Consider the following 24,486-nt stretch of genomic DNA (forward strand, 5'->3'; position numbering starts at 1 on the left):
TTGTGGGGACAGGGGTCCCCTTCCTGAATGTGAGGGCCTGGGGACAGAAGTGACATGGGTCACCAGCCAGACTCTGAGGGGTCTGGTCAGGGGAGTGTCACAGAGAGGCGTGAAGCCCACACTCCTGGGCCCTGGGACCCCACACCGTGAGGAGCAGAGGCGGGGTGCCCAAGCTCCCGGTTCCTGGCTGCCTCGCTTTGTGTCTCCCTGGGGTTCAGTGTCTGCAGCTGGGACTCCCTGCCCAGCACTCCCAGCCTCTGCCCCCCAAGAGCGGCCCAAGGGAGGAGGCCGCAGGCCGGGGACCCCAGTCGGGGCATCCCCCTAGCACCCCACACACCAGCACCCTGCACCCCTCAGCCCTGTACCATGCCGAGGCCACCCTCAGCCCTGCACCCAGGATGCCCCCCTGCACTCCAGTGTGCTGAGTAACTGGAAAAGGTGACTCAGCCTCCACCCCGACCCCCCTGTGAGGCCACCTGGCCCCAGGGACACGGGGTCAGGTAATGAGGTGCAGGGGCCCCGTCATTCCGCCGACCCAGCAGCTTGGGGGAAATGGCCCAGAAACTGCAGCCTCAGCCCCCCGCCATCTGCCGCACCCTGGGTCTATAAAGCCAGGGGCCAAGCCACCAGCCACCCACCGCCCGCTGCCCGCTGCCTGCCGCCCGCCACCTGTCACCCACTGCCCACCGCCAGCCACCCTTCGCAGTAGCGTCTTCCTCCACCTCCACACAGGTGAGCCAGGCTCCCAGGAGACTGCTGGTGGGTGCGGCTGGGGTCTCCTCTCACGCGCTGCCCCCCAGGTCCCGCCATGGCCCCCTGGACGCGTCTTCTGGTCCTGCTGGTCCTGCTGGGCGTGTGTCCGCAGCCTGGCCATGCCTTCGTCAACCAGCACCTGTGTGGTTCACACCTGGTGGAGGCGCTATACCTGGTGTGCGGGGAGCGGGGCTTCTTCTACACCCCCAAGGCACGCCGCGAGCTAGGGGAGCCGCCCGGTGAGCCCCCTGCCCGCCCCTCAGCCCTGCACCCTCAGCCCTGCACCCTCGACCCTGCACCCTCAGCCCTGCACCCTCGGCCCTGCACCCTGAGCCCTGCACCCTGAGCCCTGCACCCTCGGCCCTGCACCCTGAGCCCTGCACCCTCGGCCCTGCACCCTGAGCCCTGCACCCTGAGCCCTGCACCCTCGGCCCTGCACCTTGAGCCCTGCACCCTTGGCCCTGCACCCTCGGCCCTGCACCTTGAGCCCTGCACCCTGAGCCCTGCACCCTGAGCCCTGCACCCTCAGCCCTGCACCCTGAGCCCTGCACCCTGAGCCCTGCACCCTGAGCCCTGCACCCTCGGCCCTGCACCTTGAGCCCTGCACCCTCGGCCCTGCACCTTGAGCCCTGCACCCTGAGCCCTGCACCCTCGGCCCTGCACCCTGAGCCCTGCACCCTGAGCCCTGCACCCTGAGCCCTGCACCCTCGGCCCTGCACCTTGAGCCCCATACCCCATATCCGTCACTTTTGCACCCCCGCTGCCCCTGGGTCCCAGGAGGAATTTGACAGGAGGACGCTGCCCCTCCAGCCACACCCCTGCGTGAGCAGCTGGCCTGAGCATCTCGGGACCCCCCAGCAGCACCCCAGCACCCCTCTGACAGCGGCCCCCTCGTGCCCTGGGAGCCCCATGGCACCTCCACAGGAGCTTGACCACGGGACGCCCTGCCTTGGGGACCTCCTGGGGGTCAGAACGTGGGGGTGGACAGGTCCCAAGACCCCCCCAGCTTTCCCTGTGGGGGGATAGGGCCATAGCTCTCAGATTTCCCATGGACCTGTCTGTGGGGGGCAGCCCCCCAGCTTCTTGGTGGGCCTGCCTGGGGGGGCCGGTGCAGCCCCCTGGGCGCAGAAGCCGTGCTGACCACCCTCCTCCCTCACAGTAGCCGAGGAGGCCCTGGACGAGGCGCCGGCAAGGGGGCTGCAGGCCCTGGGCCTGGGGGTGCCCCCCCAGAAGCGTGGCATTGTCGACCAGTGCTGCACTAGCATCTGCTCCCTGTACCAGCTGGAAAACTACTGTAACTGACCCCCGCCCGCCCCCAATAAACCCCGCAGAGCTGGCCTGGTGTCTGTGTGCTGGTCACCCCCACCTGCGTGGCTGGGGGGTCGGGGTTCTGGAGGCGTCCCTGGTGCAGGCTCTGGGGCCCACGCGACTGGCCTCCTGCTGAGGGGTCAGGGTGCTGAGTTGCACCCCCACCTTGACCGCACCCAAGGCGCAGGGCGTGTGTGAGGGGGTAGGGCTGCCTCCGCTGACCTTCTGGGGCGCCCTGGCCTGGCCACAGCCCCAGGGGCCCAGTGGCAGCCAGAGAACCTACACACACTCAGACCCCCTGGGGAAGACCTTGAACCCAGGACCACATGAGCCCTGATAGCCAAGGCTGCCCCGGGTCACTCCGGGGCCTGTTCACCCCCAAACGCCCCCAGAGCAGGATGAGGTCAGGGCTCCCCACAAAACTGACACTCAGCCAGGCCACCACCTGTCCCTAGGAGCAGAGGGGTGGGGAGAGTGACCGACCGCAGGGCAGCAGGGGTGCTGGGGGTGCGGGGCAGGGCTCTGAGCAACCCCTCCCCAGGCCGGAGCACCCCTGGCCCCGCCTCTCTGTCTGAGAGGCTCCCTCCGCAGCCCCCGGACGCCCGTCCCAGCTGTCCCCAGCTGTCCCCGAGGACCCTGGCGACACCCCAGGGATGTCCTGCCCACAAGCCCCGCCCCTGGCAACTGGACACTGGCTGGGGGCCGGGGGAGGGGCGCTGGTCCCCAGCTGTCGGTGCGGCAGACTGGGGTGTCCTGCAGAGTGGAGGTAGGGTAGTGGGCCCGCGAGGGGGGACGGTCCCGCGCCAGGTCCAGTGTTTCTTTGGGGTCCAGGCTGTGGGGGTCACCTGGTCACACTCTGCCTGGTGGTGCTGGGGCTCGGGGACCCGGACTGGCCTCTGGGGGGCTCGAGGAGGAGTGTCTCCCGGCTTTGCCAGAGCCCTGCTGGCTGTCCTCCTGACACCCTCGGTCCTGGAAGGTGGGGGACATGGCCGCAGAGGCAGGGGGAGGGGACCCAAGGTCACCAGGACACCAGCCTGTGTGTGTCCCCCTAGCCAGGCTCCCCCACAAGAACCAGGCCCTTGGACCTGCAGTTTCAGGACCACCCGCCCTTCTGGGGGCCCTGGCCCCCTGTCCCACAGCACCCCTGCCCTGGACCTGGGCACCCCTGCGAGAGGTGGCCACTCCCTGGGTACCGGGGGGCCAGTGCTGGAGCTGTGTCAGAGGAGGTGGCGGCGGAGGCTGTGACTCCAGCCAGGGGACCCGGGGAGCCCAGAAATGGGTGCAGCTTGGCAGGGCTCGGCCCTCACCCCCACCCCGCCCCACCCCGGAGCATTCTGATGGGGTGCCCACAGCCCTGTGGGGATCTTTGGGGTGACCTCCTGAAGTGTTTGTCTTTCTCCGGGGTAAATATTTGCCGTCCTAGCATGTGGCTGGGGTCTAGGTTGGAACCAGTGCAGGGGCCAGGGGCCGGCGGGGGCGGAGGGGTGTGACGATAGGCGTCTGGGGGCCTGCGCCCAGGGTGGGGGCCTGCAGGGCCCGGCCGGGGCCCCAGAGGCTGCGTGTCCCACAGGGGACACCTGTGTCCTCACCTCAGGGACCAGCTCCAGTGCCCAGGTGGCTGTGCACGGATGTGGCCAGCAGAGGGCGCCAACGCCCCAGCTCTGAGCAGTCCTGATGTCCGGAGCCTGGGCTGCCCGGGGAGGGGACGGGACGGGGAGATAGGGGCGCGCCCAGGACCCCTGGGGGCCGGATCGTAGGCCATGGCTCCCCCGGCCAGCTCTCCAGGGTCAGGTTTGGGGGAGCCGGCTGGACACTGAGAGCCCGGCCCCTCCCCATAGTCCGAGCTGGACAACTTTGACCCCGGGGACCCTTGGGGTCACTGTGGGCCTCATAGTGGTCTCTGAGGTGACCCCAGTCCCCGTGGGCATCACCCCACTTCCTGTAGGGGCCTGGGGTTGATGCCAAATCAAGTCAGGAGTGTGGGGCTTTGCCCCAGGGTCTGTGGGGCCCAGGCTGGGGGCTGGGGTGGCTCTGGTTAGGGGTTCTGGCTGTCCTCCAGGGGAGGGGGCTCCAGACGGGGCAGGAGCAGGAGTGGGGGGGCAGCTGGAGCTTCCTCCAAAGTGGCAGCTCCGCAGGGCCGCCTCAGCCCCTGGCCCAGGGGTCCGCTGACCCCTCGACACCCCCCCCCGAGACCTCGGCCCCCATCGTCCGCTGGCCCTGCCCCTTAGGCCTCTTTGTCGCACGGTCAAGCTGGCCGAGCAGAGCCCCTTCCAGTCAGCTCCAGCTCCTGGGGCCCCAGGCCCGGCCCCCCTTCCTGTGTGTCTGTCCAGATGGGGGACACTCGGGTCCTTGAGTCAGCCCCCCTGAACTTGGGGCTCCAGTGTCACCCCACAACCCCCAGGCACGGGGTAGCCCTTTGCAGTGGGCCCTCTAATTGGGGGTGCATCCTCTCCAGCCCCCCAAAGCCCTGACGGTGCTCAGACTGGCAAATGACTTTGGGGCCCGCCCCTCCAGCCCTGTGGGGTGCAGGCTGCTGAGGCCTCAGAACTGGGGGCACATTCCGGGCCACCCGACCTTGCAGTCATCTGGTTTTGGGAAGACAGTAGGGGCTCTTCCTGCTGTGTAGCTCATGAGGTTCAGGACACTCAGCCCGGCCCCAGGCAGTCCTGGGGGGCCCGGAGCCCCACACACAGCCCACCTGCAGGGACCCCAGCCCCACACACAGCCCACCTGCAGGGACCCCAGCCCCACACACAGCCCACCTGCAGGGACCCTGAGCCCCACACACAGCCCACCTGCAGGGACCCCAGCCCCACACACAGCCCACCTGCAGGGACCCCAGCCCCACACACAGCCCACCTGCAGGGACCCTGAGCCCCACACACAGCCCACCTGCAGGGACCCCAGCCCCACACTCAGCCCACCTGCAGGGACCCTGAGCCCCACACGCAGCCCACCTGCAGGGACCCCAGCCCCACACACAGCCCACCTGCAGGGACCCCAGCCCCACACACAGCCCACCTGCAAGGACCCCAGCCCCACACACAGCCCACCTGCAGGGACCCTGAGCCCCACACACAGCCCACCTGCAGGGACCCCAGCCCCACACACAGCCCACCTGCAGGGACCCTGAGCCCCACACGCAGCCCACCTGCAGGGACCCTGAGCCCCACACACAGCCCACCTGCAGGGACCCCAGCCCCACACGCAGCCCACCTGCAGGGACCCCAGCCCCACACACAGCCCACCTGCAGGGACCCCAACCCCACACACAGCCCACCTGCAGGGACCCTGAGCCCCACACACAGCCCACCTGCAGGGACCCCAGCCCCACACGCAGCCCACCTGCAGGGACCCCAGCCCCACACACAGCCCACCTGCAGGGACCCCAACCCCACACACAGCCCACCTGCAGGGACCCTGAGCCCCACACACAGCCCACCTGCAGGGACCCTGAGCCCCACACACAGCCCACCTGCAGGGACCCCAGCCCCACACACAGCCCACCAGCAGGGACCCCAGCCCCACACACAGCCCACCTGCAGGGACCCTGAGCCCCACACACAGCCCACCAGCAGGGACCCCAGCCCCACACGCAGCCCACCTGCAGGGACCCTGAGCCCCACACGCAGCCCACCTGCAGGGACCCCAGCCCCACACACAGCCCACCAGCAGGGACCCCAGCCCCACACACAGCCCACCTGCAGGGACCCTGAGCCCCACACACAGCCCACCAGCAGGGACCCCAGCCCCACACACAGCCCACCTGCAGGGACCCTGAGCCCCACACACAGCCCACCTGCAGGGACCCCAGCCCCACACACAGCCCACCTGCAGGGACCCTGAGCCCCACACACAGCCCACCTGCAGGGACCCCAGCCCCACACACAGCCCACCTGCAGGGACCCTGAGCCCCACACACAGCCCACCAGCAGGGACCCCAGCCCCACACGCAGCCCACCTGCAGGGACCCTGAGCCCCACACGCAGCCCACCTGCAGGGACCCCAGCCCCACACACAGCCCACCAGCAGGGACCCTGAGCCCCACACACAGCCCACCTGCAGGGACCCCAGCCCCACACACAGCCCACCTGCAGGGACCCCAGCCCCTCAGCCCCTTTATTCTCTGTACCCCTTACCCTCCATGCGCCCCCCTGAACCCCAAAATCCTGCCTGAGCCCCCTGTACCCCTTATCTTCCCTTAGCCCCCAGCACCCCTTGCCCTCCCTGAATCCCCTGCACCCTCACCTTATCAGAGACCCCAATAGCCCTACCCTCCCTAAGCCCCTGCACCCCTTCCCGTCCCTGAGACCCTGCCCTCCCAGAGTCCTGGTCTCCTGCCCTCACTGGCCCTAGAAGTGACAGACTCAGCCTGACTAAACAGGAGAGGGGGACGAGTCAGAGGAAGAGGGGGGGCTGAGTTGCCCTGTGAGCTCAGATAGGCACTGGTGGGCTTCCTGGAGGAGGTGTCCTGTGTGCCAGGCCCTGTGTGTCTGCGCTTGGTGGGGTCCAGTCTGAGTCATCACCCTCTGTGCTGGGAGCTCTGGGGGGAGCCCACTTAGCGTGTCTGGGCCCTGTGTCCCCCATCAAAGGAGCCCAAGCCCCCTCAGTGCCACTGAGATGGGGAGGGTCTGGGGTGGCTTGGGGTGGCCTCGCCCTGCCAGGAGGACCCGCGACTGGGCCCCTCCCAGTCCTGGAAGGGAGGGCGACCACCTGGGAGTCCCCAGACAGGCCCCAGACTCCCCAGAGAATATCCTGGTGGGGGGGTGAGGGGGGACGCCTGCCTGGCCACGGGGCTGTGACCCCTCTCCCTGGCTGCCCTTGGGTCCCCGCGTCCCCCCGGGTGGGAGGGGGTCGGTCAGCAGGGAGGGGACCCCCGTTCCGGATGGAGCTCCCCCAGGCTAGCAGGACTGATTGATTGATGGATCAGCTATTGATTCCCCACCAGGAGGCCCTGCAGTGCCGCAAGGTGGCCACGAGGTGGCAGCCAATGGTCGGGCTTGGGCAGCGCTGCCGGGGCTCACCCGGCCCTGGGGGGGGGGGGGGTCGGCCGAGCTGGGGGCCAAGGGTCTCGCACCCCGCCTCTGGGGACTAGGCCTGGCTTGGTGTGGACGCGAAGCACGGTCCCCCCGACTCCGGGGACACGAGGGCTGTTAGGGGTGGGCGCCTTGGGGTCACCTGCCACCACCCCACCCCCCGGAGCCGGGTAGCCCCCCCAGAGAGCGGGGTTCCTGGCTCTGCCTCCACCACCCCGCCTTCAATGAGCATGGAGGCAGATAGACGCCTCTGACAGGAGCGCCCAGGTGCGGAGGCCCTTGCACCCCAACAATTCAGGGGGTCGCCCCCAGGGATGATGTCACCCAACACCCAGGGGCTCGTCTGCTGCCTTTCCAGGGGCGGCCACCAGGTGGCAGCACGAGGCCATGGCAGCCGCCGTGCAGGCAGCCCAGGGGATGGATTCTCCCGGGGGCAGGGGGTCTCTCCTATTCCTAGGGCCCAGGACCCGACCCTGGCCTTTGGGGGGGACTGTAGTGAGGTGTCCCCTCTTCCCTGAGTCCCTCATACCGCCCCCCACTCCCTCCTGCCTCAGTGGACCTTGGGGCTCTGGCTTCTTCCCATATTCTGATGGGCCAAAGGTAGCTCAGCGGGCAGAGCAGGTGCCCTGGGCTCAGCCACCAGCACCGCATGAGAGGGACAGAGAGGGACCGCCGTGGATGACGGGGTTATGCTTACGTCTGTCTCTGTCTCTGTGTGTGCCTCCCTCTAGCTCACCCTCACGGAAAATGAAAAGTGGGACCGGGGAGGTGGCTCAGTGGTGACATAGCCGCCCCGTGTGTTTGAGGTTCTGAGTGCAAACCCCAGGATCACATGAGAGCAAAGCTAAAACGAGTACTCCAACGATGGCAGGGCAGGGCGTGGAGCCCCCCCCCCCCCCCATCTCACTCGGTCGTAACAATGGAAAGACCGGGCCAGGGAGGTGTCCCCCTGCAGGCACAGCCTGTGTCAGTCGGCACCCCGCGGACACAGCGGCAGGGCAGCGGGACCCTCCGAATGGGGCAGCAGGGCTCTGGCCTCTCTTTCTGTCTCTGATCAAAATGATCAGACCTGGGGAGAGAGCTCATCCAGCAGAGTGCAGGACTTGACTAGCACTCCCAGTTTGATCCACAGGGGTGCTCTGGCTCCTTTCTCTCTCTCTCTCTCTCTCTCTCTCTCTCTCTCTCTCTCACACACACACACACACACACACACACATACACTACACTCAGTGAGGACACTACCACATCACACACACATACACACACTACACTCAGTAAGGACACCACCACATCTCTCTCTCTCTCTCTCTCTCTCTCACACACACACACACACACACACACACACATACACTACACTCAGTGAGGACACTACCACATCACACACACATACACACACTACACTCAGTAAGGACACCACCACATCTCTCTCTCTCTCTCTCTCTCTCTCTCTCTCTCTCACACACACACACACACACACACACATACACTACACTCAGTGAGGACACTACCACATCACACACACATACACACACTACACTCAGTAAGGACACCACCACATCTCTCTCTCTCTCTCTCTCTCTCTCACACACACACACACACACACACACACACATACACTACACTCAGTGAGGACACTACCACATCACACACACATACACACACTACACTCAGTAAGGACACCACCACATCTCTCTCTCTCTCTCTCTCTCTCTCTCTCACACACACACACACACACACACACACACATACACACAGAAAATGCACAAACCAAATATTTAATGATGATAATATCGATAACATTAACCAAACAATGACAGTCCCGGGGACATGACCCAGTGTTACAGTGCCTGCCTGGCATACAGAAGGCCCCAGGTTTGGCCCCGGCCCTGAGAGGGAGAACAGCAAAGATGGAGCAGGTGAAACTCTGTGCAGGTGGGCATAGGCTTTGGCTTCCCTCTCACTGAAGAAAAACAACAAACAAACAAACAAACAATCCAACCAAATTAGGAACCGGGCCAGGGAGGTGGCTCAGTGGTGGGCTGTGTCCGGCCGGAGGTACTGCGTCCCGGGCTGGGTCCCGGCTGCTGCACTGAGGTGAGGTGAGCCGGTGGGCTGGGACACGTGGTGGAGCGGGCCTCTGATCTGGGGCACGGTCTTGGTGGTGGTAGGGTGTGCAGGTCCACGACTCTGAGCTCTGGGCCTTGGGTGGCTTCCCTGTCACCCCCCGGGGTTCTCAGTGTCAGGACGCCCTCTGTGCCGTCTCCCAGGGATCCCCTCACCTCCGGGGAGGGGGGGCGGTTGGTTCTTCAACACATGCTGTTCCGTCAGGAGCTTGGAAAGCCCCAGCCAACCCTCCCCAGAGAGAGAGCTCGCAGGGTCCTCTTGCGGGCTCAGCACAGGCCTTGAAGCCGCCAAGGTCCTCAGTCCCAGAACCACTAGAGCCTGAGTACACCCCACGCTGGTGGGTGGCTGCAGGCTGACCCCTCCATGTGCCCCAGACCCACAGGGGCCTCTGTCCTTGTTCCCACACCCACCCAGGATCCCCGCAGCCCACTGCCCGCGGATGGTGAGCCCTGCTCCCTGTTTGGGGTGCCCACAGATGTGAGCAGCCCTCAAGATGGACTGTCTTCCCCTCTGTCTCTCCTGCCCCTGCAGCTAAGTCAGGGGGTTCAGGCTTGAAAGGCCAAAGGAGGATTTAGTCCCGGCTTGGACGGGAGAAGTGGGTAAGGTGAATGCACCAGGGAGCTGGGGCTCTGGGGGGGTGGCCTCGGGGTGCATAGATCACTGCTCTGGGTGTGTCTTTGCTTTGCTTCCTTGTCTCCCTGAAGGCTCAGGGCAGAGCTCAAGTGCCCAATGAGATGACAGCTGCATGCCCACCTGATGCCCGCCACCACCCCCCAGCTGCCAGCAGGGTCAGAGTCTGGGCCTGCAGCATGTTTCAGCCTGCCCCAGAGGCTTTGACACGCCCCCTCCCATTTACTGTATCCCAGAATGCCTGGGAACAGGACACGGCTGCCTGTCATCTGCCGTGCCACAGACAATGTGGGGTCCCATCAGACGTGATGGGGCCGGACGGATATTCCCAGGTGAGTCCCCTGTTTGTCTAGGAAGGGGGCCTATGGCCCTGAGGTGCCACACTTGCATGGGGACACTCTGAAAGAAAAGAAAAAATACTCATCTGGAACCTCGATTTTTTTTTTCTCCATCATGCCCCACCCCCTTTTTACCCGTGCCATGGCTGGTGACGTCACTGGGTGTCATGTGGCAGCCAAGTGTCACTCAAGGGATCCTCCCACTCTCCGTCCCCCCCACCCCATGTCCCGCCTCCCAGCTGTCAGGGAGCCCTTCCTTCCGGCTCAGCCCCACACACGCCAGTGTTGGGTGGGGGGGTGTCCGGGGAGGGGCGAGTCTCCACCCCCCGACCCACTGTGCCCTTGTGTGGAAGATGCCACGGCAGCCTCCCCTCGGCATTGGGTTGGCACAGAGATACCCAAATTTGGAGGGGCTCGGGGAAGGCCTGGAGGGGCAGGTCTAACTGCAGTTGGCACTGGAGCAGGTGCCTGGCTGAGGCAGAGAGGCTGTCTTGCTCCTGGGGGCCGGCCACCATGCACACCCTCAAAGTGCTTTCTGCTGTCTCTCCAGCCTCCGCCTCGTCCCCCTCCACCTCCTCCTCAGCGCCCACCCGGCCGGGGCGTCTGGGCACCGCAGCCAGAGCAACCCCTGCTTTGGTGGCAGCTGCTAGTCCTCGCCGGGCGGCGGGATCGTCGTCCGGGCAGCTTCGGGCAAGAGCCGAGGGCAGCGGTGACTCCCCGGTCCTCATCATCCACCGCCCAGGAACCTCGGGACAGCAGCGTCTAGAGTACAGGTAGCCGGCTGCACCCCTGGGCGCCCGCCAGGCTGGGCTCTGGGGGTGGCACTGGGCCGATCACAGGGAGGCTCGGGCAAGCTTCCTAAGGCTTGTTCTGACTGAGGGGGCAGGAGAGACAGGTGGCCGGGGGCTGCCTCTGCGGGGCTGCCCAGTGCCACGGCTTTTCCGAGGGAAAGACAGTCTCCCTTTCTAATCCGCTTGGCAGAAATGGGAGGGGGGCTATTCAGCGGGTGTGCACAGCTGTTGGTGTAAATGTGGAAGATGGGCTTTTCTGTGGAAGCTTCCTCTTACTGTCCCCTCAGCCGCCCCCAAGCCCAGGCAAAGACAAGACAGCACACAGCAGAGGGGTCACAGGCCCAAGCCTGCACAGCGGTGTTTGTTTTAATACCATTTTCAAGGGGGAATTCCCCCCTCCCCGCCGCCCTCACCCTAACCATCACCCCAGATAAGGGGGCCGTGAGGTGGCCACGCAGAGCACTGCCCCCCCCCCGCCCCCCTGGCAGAGTGGATTTTTTTTTTTTTTAAAAAAAGGAAGTTTCTCTGTCCTGACAGGGAGCCATTCTGTGCCCCTCCCCTCCCACAGCAGGCCTGGTGAGGCGGGTCTCTGTGAAAGCACCTTCCTTTGTGGAAAACGGGCTCTGGGGTGCTCTGCTCCCCCCCAAGTGGTGTCTGGGAGTCCGTGTGCCCAGAGGAACCAGCCAGCCAGCCAGCCGGGCTCTCCTTGGGCTCAGGCTGGGCCCCTCCTGGGGTGGGGGTGCTCGGGAGAGGGGCTTGGTGTTTCTGCATGGCCCCCAGCCCCAAGGAAGGAATGGCAGGGCCTCACCTCCTGGACTCCTTGTGGCCTGGGCTGCACGCTCCCCCTAGGCCTTTGAGAAAGAGAGGCCGGGGGCCAGGGGCTGGGAAGGTACCCACACCTACCAAGGTGCCCCCAGGCCCTGCGGAGCACGCAGGCGGACCAGGCTCTGGCTTGGAGGGGTTTGGTTCCAACGAGACCAGCTGACAACAGCTCCCTGCCTATCTGTCCCCAGGGGCCGCATAGTTACCACAGGGCAGGCCAAGGAGGAGGGGGATCCCAGCCCCCAGCCCCAAGACCCTGAGGCTCCAGCTCAGCCCACTGCCCAGCCGGACGCCCAGCCAGAGCCCCGGGCTGAGGGGGAGCCCCCCAGAGCCACCCGAGAGCCCAGCCCGGAGGTCAGCTGCTGCGGCCTCTGGCCCAGGCGGTCTCCCACTGCCCAGAACTGAGGCCACCACTAGCCCCTGCCCCATGGTGAGTGTCGGGGACCCCACGGGGGCCTGGTCCCTGGGGCTCCCTGCCTCCAGCAGGAGCCTCCTCCTGTCCCCGCTGACAAGTGCAGAAAGGCTGGATGTGTGCAGGCTGTGGTCTTGGGGTGCTGGTGGTAACGGCTCCATAGGGGCCTGCCTCCCAGGTGGGGGCAATGATGTGGGTACAGCAGGTTCCCTGCAGGCCGGGTGGCTTCTGAGGTCCTCGATGGGGTCCTGGGAGAAGAGGGGTGAAGTTGGCAGGGGTGGAGGCGGGGGAGGTGGTGGGGAGAGGGGTGAAGGGTAGATGGGGCGGGGGGGGTGGGGGAGAGGGGGCTCTCCTATGTGTGGGGCTGAAGCTCCAAGCTGGGGGGAGCCCTCCCCACGGGGCTGAGAAGGAAGGGCTGGGGGGGGCGGGGGAGGAAGCCGGTGACACCAGGCCATTGTGTTGCAGAGTAGAGTCAAGGGGCTTCCTGTGGGGGTGGAGGGGCCAGGGGTGGCTAGCAAGACCCTGGGCGGGGCGGTGCAAACAAGCCTGGAGCAGGCGTGCGGACGAAATCAGGTAGGGGGGGCTCTCCTCAGAGCCATGGTGGGCAGCAGGGTGGGAGGTGGGGGGTCTGTGTCCTTGGCTCTGACCCCAAAGCCCCAGTACCCCCCTTCAGAGCTACAGGGGCTCCCTTGACCATCCTAGATAGTAACCAGAGGTGCTTTGAGACGGGGCCCCAAATGAGGGTGCACAGCGGGGTCCCTCCTGAGTAGGAACCCTCTGGTACCCCACCCACCCAGCCAGCCTCACTGCACCTACCAGTACCCAGCACCCAGCACCCAGCACCCAGCACCCATACGTACTGTTGGCCGCTTGGGCGTGTGGACTGTGGCTGGTGTCTGGGGTCCTGGAGGTGGCTGGGTGTAGGTCCCGGCTTCCAGCAGGGACAGGGCAGCGCCACCAGGGTGAGGGGTGTCCAGTCGTTTCCCCCCAGGATGGGCTTAGCCAGGGATGGCTGTGGTGCGGGCTGCAGCTCAGCCTCTAGGGAGTGAGGGAGGCCCAGGCTGGAGGGGAGGGGAGGGGAGGGCAAGACAGGGAGCCTGCAGCTGTTGCTGGGGGGCGGGGGAGTGGGGGGGGACTCATGGGGCTCAGTGTCCTGCCAGCCAGGGGGGGGGGTGGCAGGGGCAGACCCTCGCCGGGCAGCCTGACTCCTTTCTATCTTGGGAGCGGGAAGCTGAGAGAGGGTGACCTGGGCTGCTGGGCCTGGCATGGTGTGTGGGAGGCTGTGCCCCTGTGAGCCCCCCCTGACCTGGCCCAGTCCCAGGAGTCCCCTGGCCTCTCTTGACTAAATAAGGCAGGGGACAGCTGGCGGCCAGGGAGGGGCCACAAGCCCACCCCCATCCCCGCCCTAGCCAGGCACCTCCCTGGCCAGGGGCATCTCCAGCAAGTCCTCTGAGGGAGACAGGGACCCTAAGAGTACCATTTCCCACCTCAGGGAAAGTCCCAGGGGAAACACCGGGCTGGAGAGTGCAGGCCAAGCAGGGTGCCTGGGGCACAGGGGTGCAGGCCAGAAACCCACCATCACCCCCATGTCACCTGGGGTGGGGTGCAGGCTCTGCTGTTTCCTGTAGGAGGAGAGGCCCGGATGGGGTTCAAGGCAGGGAGGAGAGGGGGTTGTGGGGGTGGCCTGGAGGTGATTGTGTCCGTTGGAACATGTGGGTGGGGAGTGGGCTGTTTTGGGGGGCGCGGGCCTCTCCTGTCTTGCCAAGTTCAGGGACTGAGCAGCTGCTCTCCTGGGGGCCCTGCGCCCTGGCATTAACCCCTGCCTCCCCAAGGTGCCAAGGGTGTGAGGGTGCTCTGGGGGGCCTGGGGGCAGGCCACCCCAACTGCTCCAGGAGCCCCTTACTCCTGTGCCCAGTGCCCCACCACCATGCCGGCCCCTCGCCACCATGCCGGCCCCTCACCCTGATATTACCCAACTTTTTGGGTGTCAAGGGACAGCTGGCCACAGCAGAACCCCCCCCCCCCTTTTGCTTGAGAAAGGCGCATCCTGCCAGACGGGCTTTGCCAAAAAGTGCCCGGGTGAGGAGCGAAAGGAGACGTCACCCTGCAGCCCTGGACCCCCAAATCCCGGCCACTTTTGCCTTTCCTGTCCGCCATTTCCTCCCCCCCCCCCCCCGCGGGTCCGCAGAGTCGCGCCGCCTGGGGGCCGGCGGAGGTTAAGCAGCGCCCAAGGGCTCGGGGCTCAGGGGAGGCGATCTGGGGGTGCTCCTGGACCCCCCCAGCCCAGCCTGCCCGCGTCGGAGGCCCGGCCGCGGCTTCGCCTAGGCTCGCAGCGCTGAGCCCGTGGGGCGCTGCGGCGGGGTGCGGGTGGGCCCCTCCGGGTGCGGGGCGCGCGGTGCCGGGTTCCGGGAGCCCCCGCGGCTCCCCTGCCGCCCCCGGCTTCCCACACTTCAGGCTTCCAGGACTCCAGTTCTCCACCAGCACTGGGTGGGTGGGGAGGGGTGGCAAAGAAAGGGGCCACCCGTGCGCCCCCCAAGCCGCGCACGCGGCCCCCCGGGAAGGCATGGGCGCGCCGCAGTCCCGACTCCAAACCCGCTCCAAACCCGCTCCTAGCTGGTTTTAAACGCGGCTCCAAACTCTCTTCGAAACTCAACTCCAAAACCGCTTCCAAACCCCTCTGCAGCCGCCCCGGTGGAGTCCCCCCCAGGCCCCTCCAGCTTCTGCCTCCACCTCAGAGGGCACGGACCCCCCCAGACCCCAGGACCGCCCGGGGCGGGGGCTCATGTTGGACATTCATTGCCAGGGGCCTCAAAACATAGCAGCCCCCCCCCAGCACACTAGGCACCCCAGTTCCCTGGGCTTTTTCTCAGAGTTCCAAACAATTTTTACAGTTTTCATCGGCAGTGCAAGGACAAGCCCTCCTTAAAGTGTGTGGCCACGTTGACCTCCTGCTCAGCCCCCCCCCCCCCCACACACACAGGGTAGCACTTTCTGGGTTCCCTCCTCAAACAAATGGAGCTTCCAACTGTTGTCAAAGTTGGGGGCCCCACCCGCTGAGCCTCAGAAAATTCCTAAAGAACCCCACGTCCACCCAACGCACAAGAAAGAAAAAAAAACTGAAAGAGAAAACGAGAAAGAAAAAGAAGTAAAGAAAGAGAAAGAGAAAAAGAGAGAGAAAGAAAAAAGAGAGAAAGAAAGAAAGAGAGAGAGAAAGAATATCAGCTCAGCCCCCCAGTTGAGTTCAGTCTCAGCGCCCCAGCCTCAGTCTGTGAGTTTCACACAATTGAGGGCCGGGTGTCTTGACCCCTAGACTCACTGGCCCCGAGATTTGGATCATTCGTTTTCGGGGTTCTCCATGCTTCCTGGGTGCTGCCAGGGGCCCTTGACTCAGGGAACAGAGAGAGCATCCCAAGATGGGGGCTAGCAGGCAGTCCCCAAATCACAGGGGTCCCAACTGTCTTGGGTCACCCCACGCACAGCTGCGTCCCCCAGAAGTGCCCTCCCCACCGAATATTCTGAGCGTTTCCTTCTCGCAGCCACTCTTTGGACATTCTACCTTCCTCCCTTTTGCATGTGGGTAGGAATGAGAATTCTCTGAAAATACAGATTCTGACCCAAGTCTTGGAGGATGCTAGACCCTTCTGGCCACAATGCCCCCCCCCATCCCTTCAAAGGAACATGCAACCCCAGAATGGCTTTGCTGTCTCAGACTGCACACCCAGTCACTCCCCAAATGGAACTGCCTTCCCTGCAGGGACCCCACATCTGAAGAGTGGTGGCTGAACCCCCAGACCCAGTGAGAGTGGGGGATGGACCCCTTCACCCTCCTACCCAGAGCCTCTGGGATGGTGGTCCCCCCCCACACACACACACACAGCACACTTTGGCTGGTTTAAAAAACAACACTAGATTCAAGTGTTTTTTAGGGACCTTCAAAAACAAACAACAACAACAAAAAAAAAAAAACGATGTCCAGGCTCCTGCCCTGCAGGGCTCCCCAAGATCCTCCCGACACGAATCCCACTGTCTGTGTCTTCCCTTTATTTTTTCTTTTCTCTCCCTTCTTTTTCCTTTTTCTTATTTTTTTTCTTTTTCTTTTTGCGTATTGATTTATGGGCCCCTGGCTTCATGGCTCCTGCCTGCAGTCCCCTTCTCACGAGTGCCCACAGGGAGACTGTCCAGCTGCCCACGCGTACTCCTGAGGACCTCAGGGACCCCGGACCGTAGGCCTGTACCCTGCAGTGTCCTCTGTCCTCAGCCCCCCAAGTGTAGCTGCTAATCTTCGCGGGGTACCCTTCTTGGGCTCTCCAGACAAACCGCATCCCAGGAAAAACAGGTTTTATTTTACATCCAAGACAGACTTGAAATCCATCAATAAAACAAGAGAAGACACTGGTTTACCTGCACACCCCCACATGTGTACGCACACTACGGGGTCCCCGAAATTTAGACCAAACTTCTGGAGTCTCTGGGGAGCACTGTGCCCCCCCCACCCCAGATCTCAAGGGTCCCAGACGGCTGTGGTTCCCCTCCTTGGGTCCCGCCAGCAGGGTGGGCTTGGCAAATGTGCCCCCCCTACCCCACGGTGCTGGGCCGCTGCGGGTTCCCCCAAAGCCTGCCATTGTTTCTCCCCGAGCTCCAGGCTGCGCGCCACTCGGCTGTGCCCTGATTTCACGTGGGGACTAAACGGCCAGGGGTCCCAGCACTGTCCGCCCTGAGCCCTAGGCACCCTAACTGCGAAGTCACTCCCCCCCCCCCGGCCCCCCAAAGGCGGGCTCTCCTGGCGCGCTCAGCAGGAGGAGGGTGGCAGCCCCCGCGCCGGCCCCTCGCCCGCTTCGCGCCCATTGTTCGCGCTGCCGCCTCTGCGCGCCAGCCGGGCTGCCGGGCTCCGTACAGCGCTCCCCGTCCCCGCCCGCCTCCCGACGCTGCCGGTCCTGGCCCCCGCGTCCCCCCAGATTTGGGCATTGTCCCCCGGTCTTCCAGCGGATTGGGCATAGCCCCGGACTTGGGCGCTGCCCGGGGTCTGCTCACCTTAGCAAACCCGCCTGGGTCCCGGGTGCCTGCTTCGCTCCAGACTCGGCCTCGGCCTCGGTGAGCGCCCGGGGGGGTACGGACCGGGCGGGGGGCGCGGGGGGCGCGGGGGCCTGGGCTGCGGGGGGACAGAGGCTTCGTGGGGGCCCCGCGTGAGCGGTCTGGGGACCCCGAAACCTGCCCTTTTCGGGGGGCGGGCGTGGGGGGCGCGCGGGCCGGCGGTGACGGGGAGACGCCCCACAGCGCGCACCCCGCAGACAGACATGGGCGCCCCGGACCCGCGGGTCATCCTGCTGGCCCCCCGGGCAGAACCCGACGCGGCGCAAGTGCACCGCACTGAGAACGGCACCACCATCATCCGGCTTCTCTGGGTGGGGCCCCGCGGCGAGCTGCGCCGGCGGCTGGCGGGGACCTCGGGCGCGCAGGTAGGCCCGGCCGACACACCTGGCGGCCCCGCAGCACCTGGGGGGGGGGGGCTCGCATCTCCGCTCGCCGGCGGCCCCGCGGCCAGGTGGCCGTGGGGACAACGCGCCTCGGGTCCCGCCACCTGCGCCCGCGCTCGTGGGGCGCCCCCGGCCCCCCTCCGACCGGCGCCCCAGATTCGAGACCCCCCCCCCTACATAAACTTGGAAAGGCGATTCGGGGCTTGGGCGCCCAGGGCGCCCCCTCCCCCCGGCCCGGGCCCGACCCCCTCCCCCTCGCACCCTGGGGCGGCAGGCGGGGCGGGGGCGTGGCGTGGCGAGCGCGGGCGGCGCCCATTGGCCAAGGCGGCCGGCCAGGGTGGGGGGGCTGCCCGCGCGGCTATAAGAGGCCGCGGGCCCCGGGCTGGGCGCCTGCTCTCGGCGGAGTGCGAGCGGCCCGGGGAGCGGCCCCCCCTTCCGGCCGCCCCCGGGCCGCCGCGCCGCCCCCCCCCCCCCCGCGGCCCGCCGACGGCGTCCTGCTGCTCCTCTCCCGGGCGCCGTCGGCGGGTCGCCCTCCGCCGGCCTGCGGACCCCCGCCGCCTCCGCGTCTACCTCGACCCCCGCCCGCCGGAGGCGGCCCCCCCCGCAGGAGCCCGGCCTGGCCGCCGGCGTTGTCATCGCCCCCCCGCCCCGGCCCTCCTCCCCCGGCTGCGCCGAGCGGCCGGCCAGCCGCTGCCCCCCGGGCCCGGGCCTGCGACGGCAGAGGGTCCCGTCGGCCCTGACCGAGCTGGGCGCCCGGGCCTGGGCCCCACGACCCCCCCCGCCCGCCCCCTCGGCCCCTCGCTTCTCTGTGCCCCCCCCTCTGCGCCTCGCCCCGGCCCCCCTTCGCCCGCAGCTTGCCCGCCGCCCCCCTGCCCGCCCCCCACCCGCCGCGGAGAGAGTTCTAGGAGTTCTGTTTCTGTCGGTCTGTCCTTCCCCGCTGTCGCCTGCCCGCCTCTCGCTGTCCCCTCTCGCTCTCGCCCTCTCTTCGCCCCCCCCCCCGGCTCACGTTCACTCTGTCTCTCCGTCTGTCTCTGTTCCCTCTGTCCTGAGAACAACAGCTGACCTCATTTCCCGACGCCTTGCCCCCCCTAAAAAGTACAACATTCGTCCGTCCTCCTCCTGCCCTGGACTCCCGCCCCCCCCCCATCAGAAGAAGAATCTCCCGCCCCCCCCAAAAAAGCCATCCCCCGTCCCGCGGGTGGTCGCACATCGGGCCCGCGACACCCCGGGGCGGGCCGGCAGAGGAGTGTGGCAGGAGGGCGCCGCCCGCTGCTGGTCGACATGCTGCGCAGCAGGGAGGTGCGCGCGCCGCCGGGCTTCCAGGTAAGGGGCGCCGGCACCCGGGAAGCCGGGCCGGGACTCCGCGTCGGGGCGGGCGGAGGGGCGCCCGCACTCCGACACTTGGGGTTCGAGGCGAGGGGCGGTGCGGCGCCGCCCACCGCGGTGAAGGGGCGCCGTCATCGCAAAAGTCCGGGCCCGGGGAGCGGGGAGGCGCCCCTGCAGGTAAGCGGCGCGGGCGCCCCCCGAAGTCCCTGGTCGGGGCTGGGGCGCGCGGGGACTTGCGCCGGGCAGCGGGGGCGCTGCGGCCGGGGACCCGGCGAGCGGGGGGCGCCGTCCCTCAGGGGTGCTGGGGAGGGGGCGCGCTCTCACCCCCAGTGTTGACTCTTAGCCAAAAAAATAGGGGGAGGCGAGAGAGAGGGGAAAAAAAAAGTGGAGGCGGGAGGTGGGAGGTGGGAGGGGCCGGGAGGGGCGCGCGGGGGTGGGGGCGACTCTCTGGCCCAACGCCGCCCCCTCCCCTCCCCTCCCCCTCGGGCCGCGCTCTCCGGACCCGGAATCTGGGGGGCGGGCTGAGCAGAGAGGCGCTTCCAGATTGGGGGGGTGGAGACCCCCCCGCGACAACAGCGGGCGCGCGGACTTGGGCTGGGGTGCGGGGTGCGGGGTGCGGGCAGCCCCCCTCCCAGCTGGGGGGACGGTCCGGCGCGGTCGCGGGCGCGGGCGCGGGGCGCAGGCCGAAGGGGACTGGCTGGCGGGCGGGCGGGGGGAGTGGTCAGCGCCCAGGGGCGGGGCGGGGCGGGGCCGGAGCCCACATAAAGTCGGAGGCGATGACCAGTCCTCGGACTGGAAGTCGGCTTCTCCAGCGGCCTCCAGCCTCCTCCTTGCTCTTTGCGCTCCGCGACCCCTGACACCCGCAGGTAACCAGGCTGGGCCACCACCCCGCGCCGCCGCGGCCCGGCCTCCCTGCACCCTGCCTCCACCTGCTCCCGCTCCTTCTCAGAACCCGAGGGGGTGCGGGTCCCGGGGACCCAGCCTCAGCTCCCCGTCGAGTCTCCCCAGGTTCCCCGTGGCCCCCAGGTCCCTTCGCACTCCTGCAGCCAAGCGAGCAGGGAGGCCGGTCCTCCCAGCCCCTGGTCAGGGGGCTCGGGGCTGGGGTCCTGCAGAGCCCCCTGGCCAGCGGGGTGGGGGAGTCCTGGACGGTCCTGAGTGTCTTGGGGTCCCCGGGCCTCCTGGAGCTGCAGGCCCGCGCTGCCCCTTGCTGGGAAGGGGCCGGTCCTCCTGGACCCCCGGGCTTGCCTGGGGCGGGAGGGGGCTGGACCCTGGACACACGTGTGGGCCTGGGCGGGGCCACCGGTGCTGGAGGGAGTGGCCGCGGTACGGGTGGCTCGGTGGGGACAGGACCGGCAGCCCAGGGAGGAGGCTCGAGCCTGCTGTGCCCACCAGGTTCCGACCGGGATCTCGATGGGGAAGTCCGTCCTGCTGTGGTTCGCCTTCTTGGCCTTGGCCTGGTGCTGCTATGCTGCTCACCGCCCCAGTGAGACCCTGTGCGGCGGGGAGCTGGTTGACACCCTGCAGTTTGTCTGTCGAGAACGCGGCTTTTACTTCAGTGAGTACCTGGCCAGCCCTCGGGGAGGACGGGCGGGGAGGGGGCAGCACCCGAGGGCCACCCCACCCCTGCGCTGGCCCTGGGACTCGAGTGGACGCTGCCAGGCCGGCACAGGTGGCCCACGTGGCATCGGGTCAGGGTGGGCCCAGGGAGGGCGGGGGGGGGGCATCCGGTGGACTTGAGTCAGTGATGAGAGCGGAGGGGGCGGGCGACCAGCCGGTTGTCCCCTCTGCTCCTCCCGCCTCTGTCCGCTCGCCCTGGCTCTTGGGCCCCTGGCCTCCTTGGGGCTCTCTGGAGCCCGCGCCCTGGACGGGAGGGGGAGGACGGGAGGAACGGAAGGCGGGGTTTGTCCAGTCCTCACTCCTCTCCTCCCGTCTTCTCCCTCTCCTCCCATCCCCACCTGCCGTGCTGGGGGGGGGGTCACCCGGACTCCCCGCCGTCCTTCCCCGGGGAGGTCAGGGGGCGCCACCACTCAGTCACCAGTCACTGATCCCGCCCTCGCAGGCCGTCCGTCCAGCCGCGGGAGCCGCCGTGGCGGCCGTGGCATCGTGGAGGAGTGCTGCTTCCGCGGCTGCGACCTAGCCCTCCTGGAGACTTACTGCGCCAGCCCCGCCAAGTCCGAGAGAGCCGCGGCCACCCCTCCGCCCGTGCTCCCGGTAAGCCCACCGACTTCCGGGGAGAGTGACCCCGGCCAACTCGGGTGCCCCCTCCGCCCACAGGTCGAGGAGTGGATGGCACTGATTGGCTTTCCCCCTCCCAGGACAACTTTCCCAGACACCCCGTGGGCAAGTTCTTTCACTATGGCTCGTGGAGGCAGTCCGCCCAACGACTGCGCAGGGGGCTGCCCGCACTACTGCGAGCCCGCCGAGGCCGCGTGCTCGCCAAGGAGCTCCAAGCGCTCCGAGAGGCCCAGCGTCAGCACCCCCTGATCTCCTTGTCCACCCTGGACCCCGCCACCCACGGGGCTGCCTCTCCAGAGGCCCCGCCCAGCAATCAGGAGTGACCCCCAAAAGTCTTAATTCTGTGGAGTGACACCATCAGCTCCCTGTAGCTGCCCCCTGGCCGGGACCCTCCATCCGGTCCCCCTCTCGGCCCTCTCAGCCCACGTCCCCCGGCGGGCCTCCCCTCAGCCGGCCCCACGCCCCAACCTCCCCAGGTCAGGCTACCCCTCTGTGGCCCCCAACACCGGGCGCAGAGGCACCCCAAATGACAAAACCCATTGGCTTTGAACGTCTTCCAGACTCTGCCCCCAAAGTACATCAGATCCTAATCCCCCCAAAAAGATGAACCAAAGAATTCTCTAAGTTCTCCCCCTCCAAATTAATCGGAATAAAGTCAGATCTTTACCCCCCCTCAATTGGCTAAGATACCTTCTAAATTATCATCAAACTATGCCCCACGACACCTCCAAATCACCTTAACAGTTAAAAAAAAAAAAAAAAAAACACCAGACAGGAACCAGCCCCCTCAAGGCTGATTGGCTTTTTAGTGACATCAGAAAAGCTGATTAGCCACTTAAAGAAACTTAAAACAACGAATTGGCTAAAAAATAAAATAAAAACCAATTGGCTTTTGAACAACTGGCAAAATAAAACAATTCGGCCCCCCCCTTCATCTCTTGCCCATGGGACCTTGAGTCAGATTGGCATTGACTCTTGTCCCTGATCCCCCCAAGAGAAGAGAAGGGGAGCCCCAAATCACAGGCAGGCATGTCGGTGCTTCTCGGCCATCTCCACCTGGACTGCAGCTCACTGGGCACTGTCAGACCCGGCCAGGCTCCATCTTCGCTCCACGTGCCCAAGAGGGACCCCAGACCACCGGGGACGAGACATGGAAACCAGTTCCCCCAGGAAATTCTGATTGGCAAGAACCCCAAGTCCATCCACCTCACCCACACACAGCTCACCCACACGCAGCCTGCAGACAACACACACGCACAGACACACAGTTACACACACACACACACACACACACACACACACACACACACACACACGGATGGAAGTCACTGGCTGGCTTCGCCCGAGGCCCACCCAAAATGCTCTTATTGGTCTGGGGACAAGGCTTCCATGTCCAGTTTTCCCTCTGGCCCCCGGGTGGGAGGTGTCCCATCCTGACCGGCTGTCCCATCTTTCTGAGTTGAGGGAGGTGCCCCCCGTCCTCGCGCCGGTCCCCACGGCCTCCCCCGATGTGTGAGCCCCGGGTCCTGTGAGCTCTGCCCACAGCAGAGATGGCCGCAGAAGCCCACCTGCCAAGTGCCCCTGCCCGTAGCCTGACCCCTGGGTGTGCCCCTGGTCCATCGGGGTCTCCCCCAGCACACCCAGGCCTCGCCTTTGCCCGCCTCCTGGGGGCCCCTGCTTCTGTTTCCAGCAGGGCCCCCCCCCACGGAGGCGGGCAAAGGCGACGGGGAGTGTGGGAAGTCTGGCGGTTGGAGGGGTGGGTGGGGGGCAGTGGGGGCCGCTGAGGAGCCCCCCGAGGTAGGACGTGGCCCGTGAGAGTCGAGAGGAGAAGTCAGGACAGCTGTGGAGAGGCTGAGCTGCAGAATTACAGACACAATTCGGAACCCCCCAAATTTCAAGTCAATTGATCTATCGCCCCTCTTTCTTTCTCCTGGGGAATTTCTTCCTTTTTTTTTGACCCCCCCTTAAGCTTTTAACGCGCTCTTATTCCAAATTGAAACCCCCTCCCCGTAACGGGGGGGGCAGGACCCTAGCAAGACGTCCAGCGGCTTGCAGAGTTCCACCAGCGTGTCCTGCCCCCACCATCACCCCGATTGGACTTGGCGTGCACTATTCCTGTCGCTTGGGTTGAGTGGAGAGTGGGAGCCTCTGTGGCCACGCGGCCACGGCGCCCCACAGAGAAGGACAAGAGGACGAGAGGACGAGAGGGCCGCTGCCCGGCCTGGCTTCTGGGGACAGTGGCTGGTTCCCGAGAGTCCTGGGGGGTGGAGGAGGGGGTGGGGGGGCTTCCCTCCAGGTGTCGGAAGGTGCTCGGAGGCCACAGGACTGGAAGGGCCCCCGGCCACCTGGCGGGGGGGAAGGGACTTTGATGGCTAGAAGACTGGACACACCCGGCGTGAGCATGTGGCCGCCTCCTGAACATCTGAAGGACCCTCCCCACACCCCTCAGAGACATCGCCCACCTGCCCAGCGCCCCGCCTCTGGTCTCTGCGCCCGAGCTCCAGGGCTTCCTGGGGCCGAGGCGGGGTGAGGCTGGGGAGCAGGGGAGGTCAGGGGGCTCACGCCCCGAGAGCTAGAGCTGCAGCCTGTCACCATGGGGTTGCCTGGGCCCCGGGGCCATGGGCCTGGCGTGGGAGCAGCCACCCTCCTCGCCCAGGGCCGAGGCAGGGACCAGGGCGGCTGGGGGCTTACCTCCCCCCACTCCCGCCCCCAGTGCGGCCCCCCTGCCCACGGCCAGCTAGTGTCTAGAGGCCTGAGGCCCCGGGGTCCTGGTGACGGGGCTGGCATGACCCTGGGGGCGGTCTGTGCCAGCCCACCCAGCACACAGAGGCGCTCCGGCATGCACCCCGAGAACGGGCCCATTTGGAACATTGGCGGGACCCCAAAGAGCCAAATTGCCCCATTGGAGAACCCCAATTGGCCAGAGACCCCAAAAGACTTGGAGGCACCCCAAAACGCCCGCCCATTCGACTGGACCCCATCCCCTCAGTGTTACATTCTGCCTCCCTGGGGATGGGCACTCCAGGGGTGCCTGCCCGGGCCCCTCTGTGTCCCCAAAAGCAGCTCTCCTGGGTCCTGACATCGACCCGGGCCCCCCTCTGACCCCCACACCCTGCCGTGGCCACCACCGTCTCTCTCACACTGTCTTCAGTGGGACCCCCTCTCGGGTCCCCACCACCACCGTCTGGAGACCCCCCACGCGTCGAATGCCTTTGTCACCACCTGTGTTCGCCTCCG

At 66.5% G+C, this 24,486-nt stretch overlaps 3 protein-coding genes across 7 annotated transcripts in view; all 3 read left to right on the plus strand.

The window, feature by feature from the left end:
- Positions 1–808: 808 nt before the first annotated feature.
- INS (insulin) lies at positions 809–2,055 on the plus strand. Its single transcript, XM_007535864.1, has 2 exons — positions 809–992; positions 1,913–2,055. Exons 1-2 carry the CDS (start codon positions 809–811, stop codon positions 2,053–2,055), a joined length of 327 nt encoding a protein of 108 aa, XP_007535926.1.
- Positions 2,056–2,750: 695 nt separating this feature from the next.
- LOC132533943 (insulin-like) lies at positions 2,751–16,606 on the plus strand. 4 transcript variants are annotated; one of them, XM_060177328.1, is made up of 6 exons: positions 2,751–2,827; positions 9,753–9,820; positions 10,088–10,183; positions 10,740–10,962; positions 11,994–12,232; positions 16,360–16,606. In XM_060177328.1, exons 3-5 carry the CDS (start codon positions 10,138–10,140, stop codon positions 12,205–12,207), a joined length of 483 nt encoding a protein of 160 aa, XP_060033311.1. In that variant the 5' UTR covers positions 2,751–2,827; positions 9,753–9,820; positions 10,088–10,137; the 3' UTR covers positions 12,208–12,232; positions 16,360–16,606. The 4 variants fall into 4 exon arrangements, with proteins under 4 accessions (XP_060033311.1, XP_060033313.1, XP_060033310.1 ...); XM_060177330.1 differs by having other exon boundaries at positions 2,776–2,827; positions 9,697–9,825; XM_060177327.1 differs by having other exon boundaries at positions 2,777–2,827; positions 9,697–9,820.
- An 887-nt stretch (positions 16,607–17,493) lies between these two features.
- IGF2 (insulin like growth factor 2) overlaps positions 17,494–24,486 on the plus strand; it is a 7,087-nt gene continuing 94 nt past the window's right edge. The window contains exons 1-4 of one of the 2 annotated variants that reach the window (XM_007535866.3): positions 17,494–17,670; positions 20,407–20,569; positions 21,074–21,225; positions 21,330–24,486. The exon at positions 21,330–24,486 is cut by the window's right edge and continues 94 nt beyond it. In XM_007535866.3, the coding sequence (XP_007535928.1) occupies positions 17,509–17,670; positions 20,407–20,569; positions 21,074–21,225; positions 21,330–21,572 (720 nt within the window). In that variant the 5' untranslated portion in view covers positions 17,494–17,508 and the 3' untranslated portion in view covers positions 21,573–24,486. Of the gene's footprint in view, positions 17,671–18,840; positions 19,012–20,406; positions 20,570–21,073; positions 21,226–21,329 lie in introns of those variants that run through there. The other variant, XM_060177311.1, reaches the window with a different exon arrangement.

The sequence above is a fragment of the Erinaceus europaeus genome, chromosome 17 (assembly GCF_950295315.1).
Source record: "Erinaceus europaeus chromosome 17, mEriEur2.1, whole genome shotgun sequence".
In the NCBI taxonomy this organism is placed as follows: domain Eukaryota; kingdom Metazoa; phylum Chordata; class Mammalia; order Eulipotyphla; family Erinaceidae; genus Erinaceus; species Erinaceus europaeus.